We start from the raw sequence: 19,413 nt of genomic DNA on the forward strand, positions 1-19,413 counted from the left end.
AGAATAGCCCCCATCCTGGTACATATGTAGATCGTCTGCGACTGACAGCAAGGTGGTCTCGGTGCTGTGTCTTGGCCTGAAACCCGACTGTGAAGGATCCAGTCCATGTGTCTCCTCAACGAAACTGGACAGATGGCCATTAACGAATTTCTCTATCATCTTGCCCATAAAGGGGAGGAGAGAGATAGGTCGTAGGTTGGCAAGATCCGTCCAAGGAATGGTGGTGTTTTTCCTTAACGGTCTTACCAGTGCCCGTTTCCAATCTCTTGGAACTTCTCCCATACTTAATGATAGATTAATTAGTTTCTGGATACCTGGACCTAGAGTTTCGGCCAACATAGGCATGATACGGGCGGGAACAGTATCCTGCGGACTACCGCTCTTAATCACTTTAGTGAGGGCAATGACTTCCTCTAAGGAAATAAGGGGGAAATTTTTTAGGCGATTGGCCTGTATGTTCTGCTGTATACTATTGTGAGGGAGGTTATTAAGATCGGCTACTTCAGTCGATTTAGTGGCCAATATCTTTGCATAGATCGTATCGATTTTCTTCATAAAGAAGTGTGAAATCCCATCACATAGTTCTTGAGAGGCAACCTCCACCGTCTCGCATGCTACAGGCTTGGTAAAAGTTTGCAGGATTTGAAAAAGAACTTTAGAGTCCTTCCCTGCCTCTGCAAGTTGCATAGCAATATGGCTTTTCCGGGCCATCCTTATAGCCTTATGATAAAATCTGAGGGATGTTAAGTAGCATTGTTTATCCTCCAGATTCCGAGATTGTCTCCACACTTTTTCCAGCTTCCTGGACTTTTGTTTCATATGTCTCAGGTCTTCGGAGTACCAGACTTCTTGTCTGGCTGCTTGGCGGGGTTTATACGTTTTCTGCGGAATGATGCCATCAATTGCTTCATTTACAGCATTTACAAACCGATTGAGCTCAATTGACATTATTCCCTTGTGATCGTTAATTATAGGAGCTTTATAGGCTTCTCGAAAGGTGTCCTGTGTTAATTTGTGCCATGGTCTTCTTTTGGTCGCTAAGGCGGTCGGAGCACTTGATTTACCCATGGGCTTAGTGTAAAATTTTAAGATAAAGTGATCTGTCCATTCTACTTGAGTGGGGGGTGTACACATATTTAAAAATGAGTTGGAAAACACCAAATCCAACGTGTGACCTGCCTCATGTGTGGGTCCCTGATTCATTTTTTTGAGACCTAAATATTCCATATCCATGAGAAGTGTTCTGGCCTCCGTGCATGTCTCTAATTCACTGTGGAAGTTGAAGTCTCCCACTAATAAGAAGTTCTGATTGTTTAAAATAAATGGCGCCAGAACCTCCATAAGTGAGATCGAGAAATCCACACTCGAACCTGGGGGTCGATATAGGACCGCACCCCTTCTATTCTCCCCAGAGGCAGAGCTAAGTTTAAAAATCATTAGTTCCATTAGAGGGGTGCTGATTTCCTCCAATATTGTGACAGTCAGTTCCTCCCTATATACAATAGCTATTCCGCCACCTATTTTGTGTGGGCGGTCCAGTCTAGAAACCTTGTAGCCCATCGGGATGCCTAGAGTAATGGCTGGGACTGAATGAGGCTTGAGCCAAGTCTCTGTTAAGAAGCAAAGATCAGGCTTCTCTGTAGATATCAGGTCCCACACCTGTAAGGCGTGCTTTGGCAATGAGCGCACATTACATAGCAAATGTTTGCTTCCTATGGGAGTGGGATCCTTGATGATCTTTACTGGGCCGGTGTTATGTGTTAAACATGGCCTTGCAGTTGGAACTCGCAAGGGATTGTTGGCCCCTATCTCAAGGCCGAAATGTGTGTGACAATTAGGGCATGTGAATGGGCCTTCTAGGTTCGAATGGAAAGTTCCATTCTAGAGCCCAACACATCCATTTCCGATCCTATTCACACCAGGCTAACTTGCATTGCATGAAGGAGAGTTTTCACATTTGCTTCTTCCCCCCTTCAATTTTCTGTTGTAACTGCTTGCTCTGCAGATGTAGGGGACTCAATGCTAGGCACACATGAGTTCTTGTGAGCCTCAAAAAGCAGCTTAGGGTGTTGGCTGTCAATGTTCCCCATCTCCAAGTGGCAGTGCAGCACTCTGATATGCTGTTTAGTAAGGGGGTCACTCGGTGGCAACTCAGGTGCGCTCAGTAACATTGATGAGCGGTTCCACCAGTGTATTGCTATCCGAGAGTGCACTTTGCTTTCTCTCAGCCTCAATTGAAGCAGTAGTCAAGTGGGGGTTGGGGCTGCACAGTACCATCTCTCAGTGGGGAGCCAGAGGACAGTGCCCGCAAATACAGTCCCGCCTCACCCCCTCAGAGCACCACACCCGCCAGATTTCAAGGGAGCCATAAGCAGGCTGGAAGTCAGCAGGTTCAATGTCCCAGGGACAAGTCTAGTAAAATGGGCCTTTGGATATATCCCCCTTTCAGGTTTGAATTGCTCACCCATAAGCCACCTGGGGTCAATGGGGCATTATTTGTTTTAGGCATATAAACAAATGCCTGGTTCAGAGGAACCCTTGTCTACAGACCCCCCGGACCCTGAGCACAGTTCACCGACTCCATCACTGACCTCGTCAGCACACACGCCCTCGCCTCCACGGACTGCCTCCTCCTCGTGGACCTGAACTTCCCCCTCGAGAACAACAACTACACCAACTCCACCAGCCTGATCACCAACCTCGGACTCAGACAACTCGTCACTACACGCACCCACTCCGCCTGCCACACGCTTGATCCCATCTTCTCTGCAAGCTCCCACGTCTCCGTCAACCACACCACCGAGCTCCACTGGACCGATCACCGCTGCATCCACTTCACCTTCCAGAAAACCACCACGCACCACCGCACCCAACAGATGCCGCGCCGCTGCTGAAACAAAGTCACCAAAGACCAGCTTTCCACCACGCTCGCCAGGAGCCCATCCGCAGACCCGACTGAGTCAGTGGATCAACAACTGCCCCAACACACTCGCCCTGCTCAAGAAGCCCTCCAACACCCACACCAGCAAGAACGCCAGCTAGTTCACCAAAGACCTCCAGGCTTTCAAGCGAACCTGCCGAAAACTAAAAAAAAACTGGATCCATGAACGCCACCCGCAGACACCACCATCTCATCAGATCCGCCAAAAAGAACCTCCTTCAAAGACCATCTAGACAACAATTCACACAACAGCAAAGAGCTTTTCAACATCGTGAAGGAACTCTCCAACCCCAGCTCCAACACCAACAACATCCACCCTCACAAGACCTGTGTGACTCGCTGACCACATTCTTCCATCGCAAGATCGCAGACATCCACGACAACTTCAACGCTGTGACCACCCCGGCAACCACTGAGACCCCCGCTTCCACAACAACCACCACCCGCACCAACCACCTGCTCTCCTTGACCAACATCAACAACGACGACACCATCAAGATCATGAGCACCGTCCACTCCGGATCCCCGGCAGACCCTTGCCCACACCACATCTTCAACAAAGCCAGCAGCACTATCGCACCCCATCCCCTGAAAACCATCAACATCTCCTTCGAGACAGCGACCTTCCCGGAGAACTGAAGCATGCAGAGATCAACTCCTTACTCAAGAAACCCAAGGCGGACCCCAAGGGCCTCAAGAACCTCCGACCCATCTCCCTATTCCCGTTCCCGGCGAAGGTCATTAAAAAGGCCTCCAACAAACAACTGACCAATTTCCTCGAGGAGAACAGCATTCTCCGACCTCGCTGCCAAGACATGGAACACCCTTCCTATCCTCCTAGGGCAGACCAAAGACCTTCTGACCTTTAGAAGACTCCTCAAGACCTGGCTATTCGAACAGTAGCAGCTTCCCCCCCGCAGCGCCTTGAGACCCTCACGGGTAGGTAGTGCGCTTTACAAATGCTATGATTGATTGATTGATATGCATGAGTGCCTTGGGGGGCAGTGCAGTGCAGGGGGCAGACAAGGTACTAGTATGGCCCACCGCTGCCTTTCAGGGCCTCAGGAGCATGCTGCATATATGAGATTCATGCCCACTGCTTTGCGGGCCTCATTTCAATAAGTGCCTTGGTGGCAGCGTCTCTGCCCAATTAAGCCTCTGTGCCCTCTGTCCTCAGAGAAAAGGTCTGAAAACCCTACTTTCACTCTAGCAGGGTTAGCTGTTCCACATGAAAGCTCTGGTAGTTAATATTACAACTAAATAATGTTATCTCCACTTAGGAACCAGCCACAAAATTAATTCTTAAGACTTTTACAATTATTTATTGCCAATACAATCCATTAGTAACATTTCCATTCAATATTTTACAAAGGGTACATTTGACAAGTTACCTTTTGACTGGATAAAGCCTCTAAAGACACATTAGCTTCAGCCTTAAAGTGTCAACCAGGAGCTAAATGGCTCATTGATGAGTTATGAATTGGCTCCCAGAGCAGAGACAAAGGGTTGGATGAGGGGAGGTCCTGTTCCTCTGACTGGAAGACCATCTGGGCAGTGCCCAAGAACTTAATTATCTTCAAAGTGGGCTTGCCTGTCACAAACAGAAGTAGCTAAGCCTGCCCCCAATATAGTCTTCTTAGTCAGCCAGCATCAATCCCAGTGGGAGAGGAGCTGCCCTCAGAACTGGTTTTGAGTGACCACAGGGAAAGGTTTGCTAATTTCTCTAGCCACAACTGTGAAGTGGGCACAGAAACTCTGCAAAAGGGAAGAAAGGTTCTGCCATGTTAGATTTAGGTAGAGAGGGGCATTCTGGGAGTGTTTGCAATAGGGCTCACAGTAACAACAGCAAAAGGGGTTTGGGTTACCCCTGGGAACCGTTTTGCTTTTAGTCAAGAAGGGGCCTGGAATCACCCTCACTTAAAGACTAGTGCCAGGCATAAATGTGAGCCCCCCCCCGGACACCCTCTTCAGAACACTGATGGACGTTTGGAAGACAGCAGGAGAACTGCACCTGTTATTGTGATCTGTAAGGAGAACCCTGAGGGCTAGACATGCTCCCACCTGTACCCAGAAGAAAGAAGTAGACTGTAAGGGTCAGTTGGCAGTCTTTATGTTAAGCTATAGGGACGCGGAAGCTAGAGGAGGCCCAACTTCCTTGAAGAGCCTAACTGACCAGTTCCAACTGGCCCTGCCATGGACCTTGCTGGTAAGTAAGAAAGTAAGTAAGTATTTTATAGAGCACGCAATTACAAATGTATCTTGGCTCTAGCGGGAACCTCAGACACCTGTCCACAAGGCACAAAATTATTTAGAAGAGTTAACAAAAAGCCATGTCTTTAGTGATCTTGTAAAGAGAGGATGCTGGGTTGGGAACTTAAAGACAAGGGGCAACGAGTTCCAAAGTTTGCTTGCTTGATAGGAGAACCTCCTGCCACCCCATGTGGCTCTTTTTAGGTTTGGGATGACCACCAGTTTGGCTATAGAAGATCTTTGATCTCACTGAGGGGAATACCATGTAAACATTAGGGGTGGGTGTTAAACTCTGCTCTGCCGGTTGAGTTTACAGAGTTTTGCCACTCCGCGCTCTACTTGGAGTTAAGAGGTTGGCAGAAAAACATTGGCAACCAATGGCAGACTGGAGTTTCCCCGTGCACTTTCAGGCAAAGGAATCTGCACTGCTTGCAACTCTGACAGAGACTGCACAGCAACATATGCTTTCCATGTGGGGCGTGCAAAGGAAGGAGGCTGGCTCAGGCCTGCCTTGAGGGGTCTGTCAGCATGGAAATCCAACCCTACCCCCAACCATCTGCAGCTGCCCACCTTGGCAGAGACCCTACTGTTACTCTCGCATTGGGGCTGCGTAGGACTGTGCTCTAACAAAATGGAGTATCGCACTCTAACACTGCTTGAGATTTCTCCCCCTCTGGCTGCATGAGTGTGCTCTTACTCATAATGCACCCTCAAAGACAGAGACCCCTGCCTACTGCTGTCACTCCCTTCCGCCGCTGCCCCGTTTCTGCAACTTGCTCCACCTGTTTCTCGCTCGCCCTCTTGCCGCTCCCTCTGACCCTGCATGGGACTTCGCTTTACCCTAGAAGGGTTTCTCTGTGGCAGAGGAGCAGCACAGACCCATGTGGCCACTCGGGGGAAGAGGAAACAGAGGCCAGCTAGCAGCATCCAGAACCGCTCGGCCTACTAGGAAATCCTCGCTGCATGTACCAGACTAGGAAGACATGACCACTGATTTGTTGGGCTGAGGACAGTTTAAGGTTAAAACATATTTTCATTATACTTGAGTTTGCTAGATATTGCACAGGTTTTATTAGTCTCCAGTTCAAGCATGACATAATTTCTGTTTTGAGGGGGAAACATCATTTACTACGAAGGCATCCCCACGCATAACGTTTACCACGGTACACTTACCACGCAAACGTTTTTTCAACGTGGGTGCCTTCCACGACCGTCTATACCACGAAAGTACGTTCAGCGTGGGTTGGGGGGAGACGTGGTATTCCGTCCAGTCGTGCTGGGGGAGGGTTGGGAGGGGGGCTAGGGGGGCTGGGGGGGTCTCCCCCCAAAAAATAACAACAATTAAGGAGCGAGTTAGATTTAAAAAAAAAACGCTCTGTGGTATTAATGAAGTAAAAGGAAAGAGCCTCCCCCAAAGACGTGCAGTGTACGTCAAAAAAGAAGTCCTTTATTTATTTTGGAAGACGTGTTTTGACGCTTGTTTCCATGGTAGATGGAAGTAAGGGCTGCTGGAGAAAGACGTGCAGGTAAGACGTGGTACAATCCTTCGTTGTAAATTCCAGCGTGGTAAAGCCACTTGCGATGTAAAATTCGCGTGGTTATGCCATGCGTGGAACTTGAAATCGTTGAAAAATCATATATTCGTTTTGAGGTACACACCAGTCTCGTTTTACCATAAAAGGTGCCCCAACCAGTCCTCTACGCAAACAAGTGACTGGCAATTGTGTCTAGATGACAGACTTCACCAATACATAGCTAGCTCCCCAAGAAAAGGTATTTATTTTCCAGCTCTGTTTGCTTGAACTTAATGTCATTGTTTGTCTTTCTCTTAATCGGATACATTTTTTAAATATCCTGGTGGTTGGTTTGATTGTAATGGCATTTGCCTTGTGTCAGAACTAAGTTACATGTGTTTGTGTTTTCAAGTACTATTCAGGTATTGTTTAGTGTGAACAACATTCTTTATAGCAATATGTTTTCCGTGTAATCAATTATTTATGGGTTCTCTGTGTTACTTGGAAGTGCTCTCGAATTATGTTTAATATTCGTGAATACTCAAGATTTTGGAGCATTGATTACACGTCACTTGCGAGACGTGGCAGTTTTGGACTACAATGCCCAGCAGTCTAAGCTGTACATACGAGGGCATTATAATTTCTGACGTGTTTCCTTGTGTTCACGCTCACTGTAGCATGAATGCCTATAAAAAAAAATGCATCTTCAACCCAGCGCCACAACAATACACTTGGCGACGGATGACGTTGCTGTCCACCAGTCATTCTCTTGGATGAAGTACATGAGTCTCCATCAGGGTAAAGTGCAAAGCGCCAGTGAGAACGTAACAAGATTGGATACATACTTCACGGGCTTCTCCCACTGCTTAGGCACTTCTCGATGTTACCCATGACTACTACATACAATCGCATGAGTGATAGGTACCTGATTCATGTTCCTTATTATTTATTATTAGCAACTAATTACTCCTCAACTTCCAATGATAATTATAGGCACGAAGTAACTTTACCCAAATCATAATAACAACATTATGGGGATGCCGAGCAGCAATACCCTGCTGGCGTGCGGAACTCAGTGGAATTCAACAGAGTTTTCCGGTTTAAGGAATTCCACGGAGTAAAACTCCGCGAACTCCGCTAACCCCTAGTAAGCATGTTTTGAATGTATAAGTGGCCCGAGCAATGTAAGGCCTTGTGAACCATACAGAGCACCTTAAATGTCACTCTGCCCACCAGTGGCAGCCAATGCAGATCCTGAATCTTTTTGGAGACAGAACTGAAATTTGGCAGCTTCAGGAGTAACTGAGCTGCCTAGTTTTGCAAAGGTTGTAACAGGTAATGACTGTTAGAGTAAGCCTGATCCCTAAGTGCTGTTCCTGATGCCCTAGTACCCTTGGCTGTAGTCAGAGTGTACTTGTACTCTGTAACCTTAAAACAATGGACTTTGAAACTTTTTTCAAGATTCTTTGCGTGGAGCCCTGACAGACAATCGAGACAAACTTGCCAAGTCAATCTGATAAAGGTGAGCTGCCCCTGGGCAAAGATTCAGAGTGCTCCTGCTCAGAGCTTTACTGCCGCAGCAACTACATTGCTGCATGATGTCACAGAGAAGGAATCAACCCTTGTGGAGCCTGTCCAGCTACAGTTTTCAGCCTTGCCGTGCTGGAGGAAGCTAAGATCAAAAAAAGTGACTGAATCAAAAGGTAGAAATCTGAAGGGGCCAGTCTGGTGAGGGATTTTCCTTGGGTGCAAATTAGGAATTTCTACCCTTTGGAGCTGTTCAAAAGGCAGCGGCTTCTCTTGGACTTCATCCAATGGCTATCCGGCCTTGTGAAACCCATTTCGGCCACAGCCTGCTGCCTTGCCTTGCTGAGAATTTTTGACCTCCATTTCAGGGACTAAGTCAGAAGGTAAAACTTCCGACAGGGACTAACCTGGTTGCCATCTCCGATCCATGCTCCATCGTGATTGGTCGTAACTTGTCCCTAGGTACCAGTCAAGTGCAACTAGATGACTGCAGTTAGCGCATAATGCTTTTCACTGCTATTTTAATTTTAAACATTGCAAATTAATATCTCTGATTATCCCTATTGAATTTTTTGCATTTATAGTATGATTTTGTTCATTAAAATATTCTTTATGTTTATTAATTGTAGTCGGAATTTTTATTGTGCTGTGTTTTCATCTTTTACATTTTTTTGGTGCTTCTAAATGCTTTACAAATGCTGTTAAGTTAAGCTTCTCTGGTCTGTGCCCTAGCTAGCTGGGACTTAACTAATATTTAAGTAACTGAAACCATTATTGGACCCAACAAGAGTAGTGCAATAATTTCTTGGAGTGGGCTACCACCCAGCCTGACACATAATCAACTTTCTCACAATAATTATTGACCAGAGAGGATGAGGAGTCAAGAAGGTCAACGTAAAGTGAAAATACATAATGGCAGATGTTTTGTTTAGGTTGTCAGATGGTGCTGGATAAAATGTCATAAAGACTGAAAATAAAGGCATAACATTTCAGTTTTACAAATACCTGTATGTGCACTTATTTTTGTGTTGTGTATGGTGTTAGTTGATTCTATTATTAAACTGTCAAATTGTTTTAGATTGTGATAACCTTTATGCAATTAGTTGTCCAGCAAACAAATCTAGGAATGTCATGCAAGTGCAGGGATTGCAACATTACTTTCTATTGATTATTTATGGCCCAATAAGTCATATAGCCATACCTCGCATTTCTTACAGTATATAGATAGTGATTAACTGAAAAAGGAACTCAGGGCAAGGGTCCAATATTTGTATCCTCCCTAATGTATATATTCCTTCCACTGGATCAAAAAAATGTTTGTTAAATCTCTCTTTCAGTATATCTTTTGAGTAGCTGAAACAGTAAATATTAACAAAGTACTTGTTGTCGAAGTCTACAATGCTAAGGTTTCAAATTACACCCTATGTCTATTTGCAGATAGAGAGAGGGAAAAACATGTAAATATTCATTGCCCCATTTTTCTGAGATCATGCAGAGTAGATAAAAGCAGGAACCTTCTCTTAGAACTTTGATTGAATAATGGGTCGATTATTGTTATTGGTAGACTTGATAGAGATATCCCTGCTTATACACTTAAAGTCTAGTTCTATAATAATGTTATTGCTTTTTGTCCATTTTTAGTATGCTATCTGACTTAGAAATTGTAGATACCCCTTCGATTGACCATAGAATATTAACATTCTCTGTTGGTATTGCTCTAAAGGAAACTTTGCCTTGAAATATGGTGGGAGAAAAGGTGCGCCTTAATATTTTAAATGGGATGGTCCAGTAGACAGCGTCTAATAAAGAAAAACTAAAGGATGAACTAAAAAGTTTACTAAAGGATACAACAGAGCAGGGGTTGATGTCTCTAGTTATATATGAACAGGATATGGCAAAGTTTGTGGTAAAACAACCCCTGGCACAAGGAGTTCCTCAGGTGAAAATAGGTACTCTCAATGATACTCTAAATGACCCTTGCAAACGCTCCAGTCTAAACAAACTAGTCAACAAATTGCAAAGGCGTCAATTGTTATACTTCTCCATAGAGAGAAGGAAATAGAAAGCCTTCATAGTTAAACAAAAGACCAATAAGATATGGATTGACGTCCACAAGGCCATAACATAAAGACTCCAGAAGTTTCTGGAGAATTATTGTATTGGCCAGTGGAAGTGGTGCCCCTAACATCTACTCAATCCCAAGTGAGGACTGGCAGAATTATATCTCCAAACATTATGCAGCCAACCCTCCAGACATTGTGAATATTTTACCCACTGGTTCCCAACAGTGTGAGGACGCGGACGCCTACTGTCAATCTAAAATACTGATTGGGGATATCAATCATTGCACCAGAGCTTCAGGTGCCAGTGGCCCAGACCAATTACCCATCACTTTTCTGAAGTTGATGGAAGACTTGTGGTCTAGCTACTCAGTGTAAATACTACTACATATCCTAGCAAGTCCGACCTTATAAAGGAGTATCATAATTTTCCCTTTACACAAGGCTTAACAAGCCTCCCCAGTAATCATAAACAGATAACACCGCTTGATTCCATTGGGAAAATATTTTCCAAAAGCATTTGACATGTAAAGTTGGACAGATGATAATAACATAATTTGACTAGAGCAAGCTTGGTTTAAACCAAATATCTGAATACTCAATAACACCTCAGCATCATATATGGATCTAGAGAAATATGTATCTTCACAGGGTATGCTTGTCTATGTGGCCCACATTGCTCTTTTTTATAGTATTTGACTACGCGGCTAGATCTACCCTGTGGTGAAAACTTTGTAATTTAAATATCCCAGAGTCTCTCCTTCAAAGTTTAATTGCACTCAATTCTTCCAGCTGGTGCCGAATATTACTTGGCAGTGATTGTAGGATTTCCCTGAAAATGTTAACAGAAAAAAGATAAAACCAGTGTTGTCTGCTTGCTCTGTTATTATTCTCCCTGTACATTAACGATCTTTTAGCTGCATTGGATAAACTGGATGGTGATGCACCGAACTTAGATTATTGAAACATTTCTTTGTTACTCTATGCTGATGATATGGTGCTTATGGATCTGACTCTAAAGATTTACAAAAATGATTGGATTGTTTGCAAAAATATGCCTCGTCATTACAGGAAAATCAATACATAAAAAATAAAGTAATGACGTTGCTGGTCAAGAGCATTAAAATGTTTAGAAACTATAAATGGATTGTGGGGAGTCAGGAGATGGACATTTTTGATGCCTACCCTTATTTAGGAAAAATCTTTTACCCTAATCTTTCAGATAAAGAGCATACCTCCCATATCTCAACCAAAGCATTGACCCAACGCCCTTTTCATCTTTATACTGGGCCACTGGCCGAAGGCACTTTAATTATTCACTGTTGGTATACCCTGCAAACGTCCCCCACCACCAAATTATTTTATTCCATATACGTTTGCATACGAAATAATGGAATCTGTGGCATGAAACGGAGAGTAAAAGTTATAGAAAAAACTGGACTTTAAATACTTTGGTCCCAGCTGAACCTATTCGTCTTGAAATGGGCTTATCAAGTAGTTATACATTGGTTTGACAGCAACCCTCCACTGGGGACATCAGCTACTATATAGCACTGAAAACACCTTAAGAGACCTTTTATGTACAGGACATTTTGGCTAGAATATGAAGGACTATACTATTTTGAACTTTAATCAAGCACTTAAGGTCACTATAGAGGAAATGTCTCGCTTCCACCTTAAACATTCTGAAATACGGTATCGGGAGATAATCGTTAATGATGTGTTGTGGTGTTCAGGTAAAAAAGAAGTTGGACATCCTTATCTCGACTTGTAGTGAAGCACAACCACAACCCTATATAACCTGGAATTTAGAACATAGAGTTTCCCATTGTTTACTATTGTTGAGGAAGGACATTGTACTTCGAGATGTGGTTGCAGGTAGGTGGGAAGTATTACATCATAAGAATAGATTATGTTCTCATTGTATGACCTCGCCCCAAAACCTTAACAATGTCCTATTTGTTTGTCCATTGTTGCACTTTAATTGTTGCCGCCCATTGAAACCTTTGTTTGTGAAATATAGGGTATGTTCAGCATTGCACTTTATTCTTAATCCTGTGAATAAAATGGAATGTTGTAAACTTTTTACATTTTTTAAAACTGTATTGATCATGCTGTTTTGTATTATTAACAATGTGGAGCTAATGGTAGATCTAAATCTTGAAATAAATTAAAGTGGAAAACAAAGTGTCTTACCTGCAGTGAACAATGATCGGGACATCCTTTTCTTCTGCACACTGTATGGCCTCTTCCACATCCTGCACCAACTGTAACAGAGCTGGGGCTTGGTCTGGTGTCTTTTGATCTGGCCACGAAGTATACCAGTAATGCTTTAAGTGCCTTTCTTCTTCACCACTCTACCCAGTTTCAAAACAGACATAAGAATTGGGTTGTTATTTTGAAATACATCACTAGTAACTAATTATAAATAAGCCATATTGTTAACATACAAATGTATAATAAAACACAATGAATGAAAAAGGACTTAGGAACTAATGAGTGTTTTGGAACTAATTCAATTTGAGGTTGAATTGGCTTTCATTTAAAAAATAAACGTTAAGATGTGGGTGAAAATTAGACGATGATATAAGGTAAATGATAGAACTGGGGGTCTCTAATTGGCAGAGGTAAGTACCTTTGACCAAGTAGGGACCCTCACTTCTAGTCAGGGTAGAAGGATACACACAGTAGATAACCCCTGCTCACCCCCTAGGTAGCTTGGCACGAGCAGACAGGCTTACCCCTAAGGCAATGTGTTAAAGTATTTGCACTCAATCACCACAATAATTACACAGTACTACACAAAGGTAGACCACACAGGTAAGTATATAAAAAAATATAGCTTTATCTAGTTTCAGCAATAATAAGGCAGTTACAGTATGATTGCACGTTCTCTTGGTTTCTCTTAATATCTCTCTGATATTTATCTCACTTCTAGGAAGGTTCCACGCATTTGAAAAAGCAGTCTCAGTCTCTTAAAATTATCACTGCAATAATGCCGCTGTGTTGTAGGCCCAAAGTCAGCTCTTCGCTGGCTTTCCACAAGCCCTATTAGGGCGCCTCACCGTGTTGCTTCGTTTAGGGACAGCCTCGGCGGGGGAGGAGCCTTCTACAATGCCCCGGCCGGTCCCGTCAGCTCTCCGCCCGCTCTCGACAATCCAGCGAGCGGCGGGGAGCTAACCTGGCACTTCGATGCTGGGACGGCAGGCCGGGGACGGTAAATACTCGCATTGCTCCCTCGGCGAGGACAGGTCACTCTTCCGCCTCAAGCGTCAAGCTCTGGCGTCAGGGGGACAGACCAATGAGGTCGCGGCTCCACAGACGAGCCCCTGCAGACACCCGGGAGTCAGCCAATGGCAGCGCGGCTCCCGGGACAAGCCCCTGATGATGCTGAGCCGGCAGCCAATCAGTGCGCGGCCTCGGCGATGACGCGGCGGCGCTGGGCCAATCCCAGTGCGGCGTTCACTGAGGGGGCTCGTTTCCTTTAGCCAATGGGAGCGAGGCGGCTTCGATCTCTGTCGCCGCGGCTCCGGCCAAGGACGGCGAACTTCTCGGGATGTTTCTGGCCCCAGGCAGCGGCGATGAAAAAGCGGCAAGTGATTTTTGGGGGACATGTCGTGACTAGACCGCTCACAAGGCCACCAGTTCGCTGGGGATGATTCTTGACGCAGGGAGGCACCACGAGCCTCCGATCACCCACAAATATGTGCCGATGAGCACATCGATCTTCTGCCACGGCCAGCAGTTAGGAACACGCGCTGAGGGCAAAACACAGCGCGATCTTCACAGCAATTTGGCAATGCTTGGAACCTTTTAACCCTGGGTTCCAGGACAGGAGGCCAGCTCTTCTCAGGCCCTTGGAGATTCTTGCAGAGACACAACACACAGCAAAGTCTTGGTAGTTCAAGCAGGTAGGGTCACAGCACACAACAAAGTCACTTCTTCTCCTTAGCTTCAGATGAACAGCAGAACAGGTCAGCCCTTGGAGCACACAGCAAGGCAATCTTCCTTCAGTTCTTCAGCGGTTCTTCTTCCAACAGAGGTTCCTCTTGATTGTAGAATCTAATTTTCTGTTGTCAGGGGTCCTTCTCTTATACCCCTAAAAGTCTTTGAAGTCTTTGTGCAAGTGGGCCCTGAGCCCGGTCTAAACCAGTTCTGGGTGTTGCTGGAGCACTGGGGCTTCCTGGCTTCCTTCTTCCTTTCAGTGTGAGGGGCAGAGGTGACAGTCGCCCAGCGGGAGGTGGAGCCAGCATTGTGGCAGGCAGGCACAGCCCTATTCACTCCCAGGTGCTATCTCCGCCCACCACTCTAGTTGCAGATGCAGTCATTCAAGCACGGGCTGACTCAGACAACCTCCCGGGGGCTCCCCAGCCCCTGTCACCCTCAAACCAGACAGTCAATCCACAAGCAGGCCCAGGCACACAGAAGGGTTAGACAAGAGAACAGCCACTTTATAAAAGTACTGTTCTCAAACACAGAATTGAAAAACAACCTTTCCTAAAAGATGTGTTATTAAATTCTGAGTTCAGGGATATCAATCACTTATGTCCCATCTTGTTCCTATGAGAAGATAGGCTGGTATCCATTGGGACCAGCCTCCCCCCATGTTAGTCTATGGACCAAGATAACCTTGCAGCAGTGAGCACACAAAATGGCTGCTGCTCACTACCAGAGCATGTTACCTGCACTAGTACATGCTCCACCTTTCCTATACACTGCACCCTGCCTAGGGGGGTAACTTGAGCCTTCCATAGGGGTGACCAATGTGTACATAAAGGGAAGGGTTAGGCCCAGCCAGTGGGGACACTGGCCAGGAGGACATGGCAGTTCACTGACTGCACACAGGCACTGCAGTGGCAGGCCTGAGACACCATTTTAGGGCTACTTATGTGGGTGGCGCAATCAGCGCTGCAGGCCCACTAGTTGCATCTGTCATCACCAGCCCTGGCACACACAGTGCACTTTACTAGGGACTTCATGGTGATACAAATATGCCAATCAGGTCTACCCAATCAATATGATAATTTACATAGGGAGCACTTACACTCTGGCACTGATCAGCAGTGGCAGAGTGTCCAAAGCATCTAAACCAGCAAAAACGAAATCCAGCATAGCATCAAAAATACAGGCGGCAGAGGCAAAAAGATAGGGGAAAACCACGCCAAGAATGTCAGGTCTAACAGAAAATTTCTCTTTGTTTTAAAAATGTTTTTATTGTTTTAATAAATAACAAACAAGGAGTGTATATATACCACAAACATATATCAGCAGATCTTTATCCAAGAATTACATGCTAGTACATCCTACCCACTCTACCTTCTTCCCTCTCCTCTTGTAATGGGTCGTATCTGCAGGAGTATACCTTCAGAGGGCACTCCTACAGTATATCATTCCCCCAATATTTCCCTCTTCCCCTCCCTCTGTGTGCGTTGCTTCCAAAGAACAAACAGGGGGATAATCCCTTTAATCCTCTGTGGCCCCTGAGTCCCAGGCCTCCCAGATCTTCCCATATTTCTTCTCATTGCATGTACCCCTAAAGACCTCTTTTTCAACAATTGTACAGTGTGCCATGCCCTCTTCACAATTCTGGAAGGATGGCGCCATGTCACATCCCCATTTCTGTGCTATGTCTCTTTTGACTACCAGAAATCACATATTCACTAAGGTCTTCTGGTACCTTGTGAGGCCAGAGGGTTCCCACACTTCCAATAAGGCCCTCCGGGCTGATACTTCGAGGGCCACCCTACTGCTCCCCTCAGAGACTTGGTCACTCATTCCCAGAATAGGCACACCGCAGGGCAATGTCACCCAGTATGAATAAAAGTACCCTTGGTGCCACACTTCCGAAGGATTGTATGATGTTACTTAGCATGCTTTTACATAGCATGCTTTTTCTAGGATGTTTTTACTTCGCAAAAGCATTTACTTAGCATTTTTTTTAGTTCGCATGCCATTACTTCGCAAAATTATTAATATCATTAGAAGTTGCTTTTCTTAGCAGTACATTACTTCACATGTTTTTACTACGCGTTCAAAGTCTTTAAAAAAAAAAATTAAATTTGTAAACTAACCCCTGGGACGGTATGCCAGTGAAATAGGGGATTTGGGTGGGTAAGTATTTAAATATCGGTTAACTACAGCACTACCCTAAACCCTTTACACACTACCCCCTACACTACACATACACTACACCACTACCCTTAAACACTACCCCCTACACTACACATACACTACAACACTACCCTTAACCCTAAAACACTACCCTACACTACACATACACAACACTACCCTAAACCCTATAACACTACCCCCTACACTACACATACACTACTACACTACCCTAAACCCTAAAACACTACCCTACACTACACACACTACAACACTACCCTAAACCCTAAAACACTACCCCCTACACTACACATACACTACAACACTACCCTAAACCCTAAAACACTACCCTACACTACACGTACACTACAACACTACCCTAAACCCTAAAACACTACCCCCTACACTACACATACACTACAACACTACCCTAAACCCTAATACACTACCCTACACTATATATTTTTAAATAATTTTACATCTTTAACAACATCTTTAACATTATTTAAAAAATATGAAATACGAAGTAAAATAACGCATAGTAAACAACATGGTGAAGTAAAGGCATGCTAATTAAAAGCATGCGAAGTAAAAGACAATGCGTACTAAAGATGCTAAGTAAAAGAATAGCAAAGAAAAAGATGCGAAGTAATGGTTGTTTACCGTCCGAAGACACAGAGAGGTTGTGGTCTTCCCAATGTTATAGAGTTATGGCCTGGTGTTATATGTTCTGTGTAACACTTTGAGTTAGATTAATTTAAAGCTAGTTTTGATGGCCCCCTTTACTAAGAGGTTCACCGCATCTTGGCAGTCACCATCATCAATTTCCTCCTGGTCATGCTCCCAGTTATTTTTAAGGTGCGTCAGCGGTCCCTAAGTATTTCACATTAGTGTGCCGTATGTCAATGATATCAATTTCTGCCAAATCTGCCCATCTAATAATCTCCTCCACAATGAGGAATCCTTCTGCATTTCTTCACCTGGGTCTATGCTGCAGATTAGGGCATGCTGGAGCTGTCTGGGTGCAATCCAATACTGCCTCTGGAGATGTTCAAATGGAACAACCCTGTTAGCGTCCTATACTTCGGTGAGTATACTGAGGCCTATTCTGTCCTGAAGACTAGCCGTCCATGTTAATCTAGTGCCCTCCCAGAGGGACGTACCCGGTGTGAGTCTCTTGTCCCACTTCATCTCTCTGGGGAGCCTGTTCCATGTGTCCAGCACCGTAATTGTAGTAGGACATGCTCGCTACACCAACCTTGGAAGGTTGACCATTTTCAACAAGGCTGCTTAGCCCATCAGCGACAAGGGTACAGTACTCCAATATCTGATGTCCTTTTCTAGTCTTTGAAACAGTGGTTCCAGATTAGCTCGAGCATGAGAATCTGCATCTCTAGTTATCCACATCCCCAGATACTTAAAATTGTGAGGTTCCACCTTACTAGTAGAGGCATCGGGCCCATTCGTCTCCGTCCCCCCATAGGAAACAGGAGTGGCTTTTCCCAATTAATGGTAAAGCCTGAGATTTCTCCAAATTTTTGGAATATTTCACTAACTCGGGTGAGCGATTGATCTGTGCAGGTCAGGTAAAGTAGGATGTCATCCAAATATAGTGAAATATATACCTACTTCCCATCCAGAGGTTCCCATCCAGAGGTTCCCAACCAGCTTCAGATTCGGGCATCTATGCTCATGAGGTTCACCAGTGGCTCTATTGTGAGGATGAAGAGCATCAGAGACAGAGGGCATCCCTGTCTTGTTCCCCTCCCAATAAGGAAATTCCCAGACATGCAGCTGTTGATCTTTATTCAAGCACAAGGGTTCCTGTATAGTAGTGTAATCCAATTAATGTAACAGGGCTCAAATCCCCTTATTTCAAGGAGCAGAAACAGATAAGACTATTCAAGCAAATCAAATGCCTTATTGGCATCCAAGGACATCACTGCCCTGGGTTCAGCCCCAGTATCAGCTTGCGCAATAACATTATGGAGGTGCTGTAGGTTAACCCTGGTCGATCAGCAGGGCCTAAAATCTGTCTGGTCAAAATGGACCAGATCAGTCAGCACTGTATGCGGCCTATTAGCCAGGACATTTACCAGAATTTTGGTATCAACATTAAGCAGGATCATTGGTCATTATGAATCAACTAGCTGCACTAGCTTCCCCTTCTTGGGTATGAGCATTGGTGGTGGCCATTCACAAATCTTCTGGCAAGGACCTTTGCTGGAGAGCATCCTGCAACATCAGTAGCATCAGCTTAACCAACCTGCCTGCCATTTTACAGAAGAATTCTACTGACAATACTTTGGGACCTTGGGCCTTCCTAGCCTGCATCTGGGTCAAAGGCTATTTCCGTCTCTGAGATGTTTGCTTTCAGCCTCTCCCTCTGGTCCAGTGTCAGGGTCCTAACAGAGAAGTCTCCTATGAATCCCTTTATCTTCTCCATTGAACCCCGAGCCTTGGGTGTGTAAAAAGCAGCCATATACGTTGCAAATAATTCCGCCATCTGTCAACTGCCCCTAATCACCCTTCCAGGTTCCAGCTGCAGCTCCCTAACGTGCATGAGTTCTCTTTCCCTGTTGCCTATCCAGGCCAAACGTTTACCCATTTTGTCTCCAGCCTCATATATATGCTTTTGCTTGACCAAAAAGAATACTTTTACTTCATGGCATGTAGCTTCCTTGTATTCGGTGTGCTTATTTTCTAGCTTCTGAACCAGGGATGCGGTTGGGTGGGAGATACATTGATTGCCAAGGTCCCAATTTCTTACTCGAGTTTTTGAAGGTGCTGGACTCATACCCTCTTGTCTGTTACTTCACCCGCAATAAACACCTTTCAAGTTGTAAGCCTCTCACACTACATTGGCACTAATCACTGAACCTTCAATTTGACGAAAATATAACTCAGTAGCCTTTCCTACATGCTTATTGGCTACACTCCAGGTGGCCATCCTCCAACTCTGGGGCTCTCTGCTCCTCCCAGCAGCTATGCTAATCATGGTGTTTCTAGATGT

The 19,413-nt window shown here is 44.9% G+C and overlaps 1 protein-coding gene across 2 annotated transcripts in view; it reads right to left on the reverse strand.

The window, feature by feature from the left end:
* Positions 1-19,413, reverse strand: part of PTPN5 (protein tyrosine phosphatase non-receptor type 5) — a 588,489-nt gene that overhangs the window by 17,853 nt on the left and 551,223 nt on the right. For both annotated transcript variants that reach the window (XM_078684059.1, XM_078684058.1), the window contains exon 11: positions 12,489-12,649. In XM_078684059.1, the coding sequence (XP_078540185.1) occupies positions 12,489-12,649 (161 nt within the window). The remainder of the gene's footprint in view (positions 1-12,488; positions 12,650-19,413) is intronic.

This window comes from Lissotriton helveticus, chromosome 3_1 (assembly GCF_964261635.1).
Source record: "Lissotriton helveticus chromosome 3_1, aLisHel1.1, whole genome shotgun sequence".
Lineage (NCBI taxonomy): Eukaryota > Metazoa > Chordata > Amphibia > Caudata > Salamandridae > Lissotriton > Lissotriton helveticus.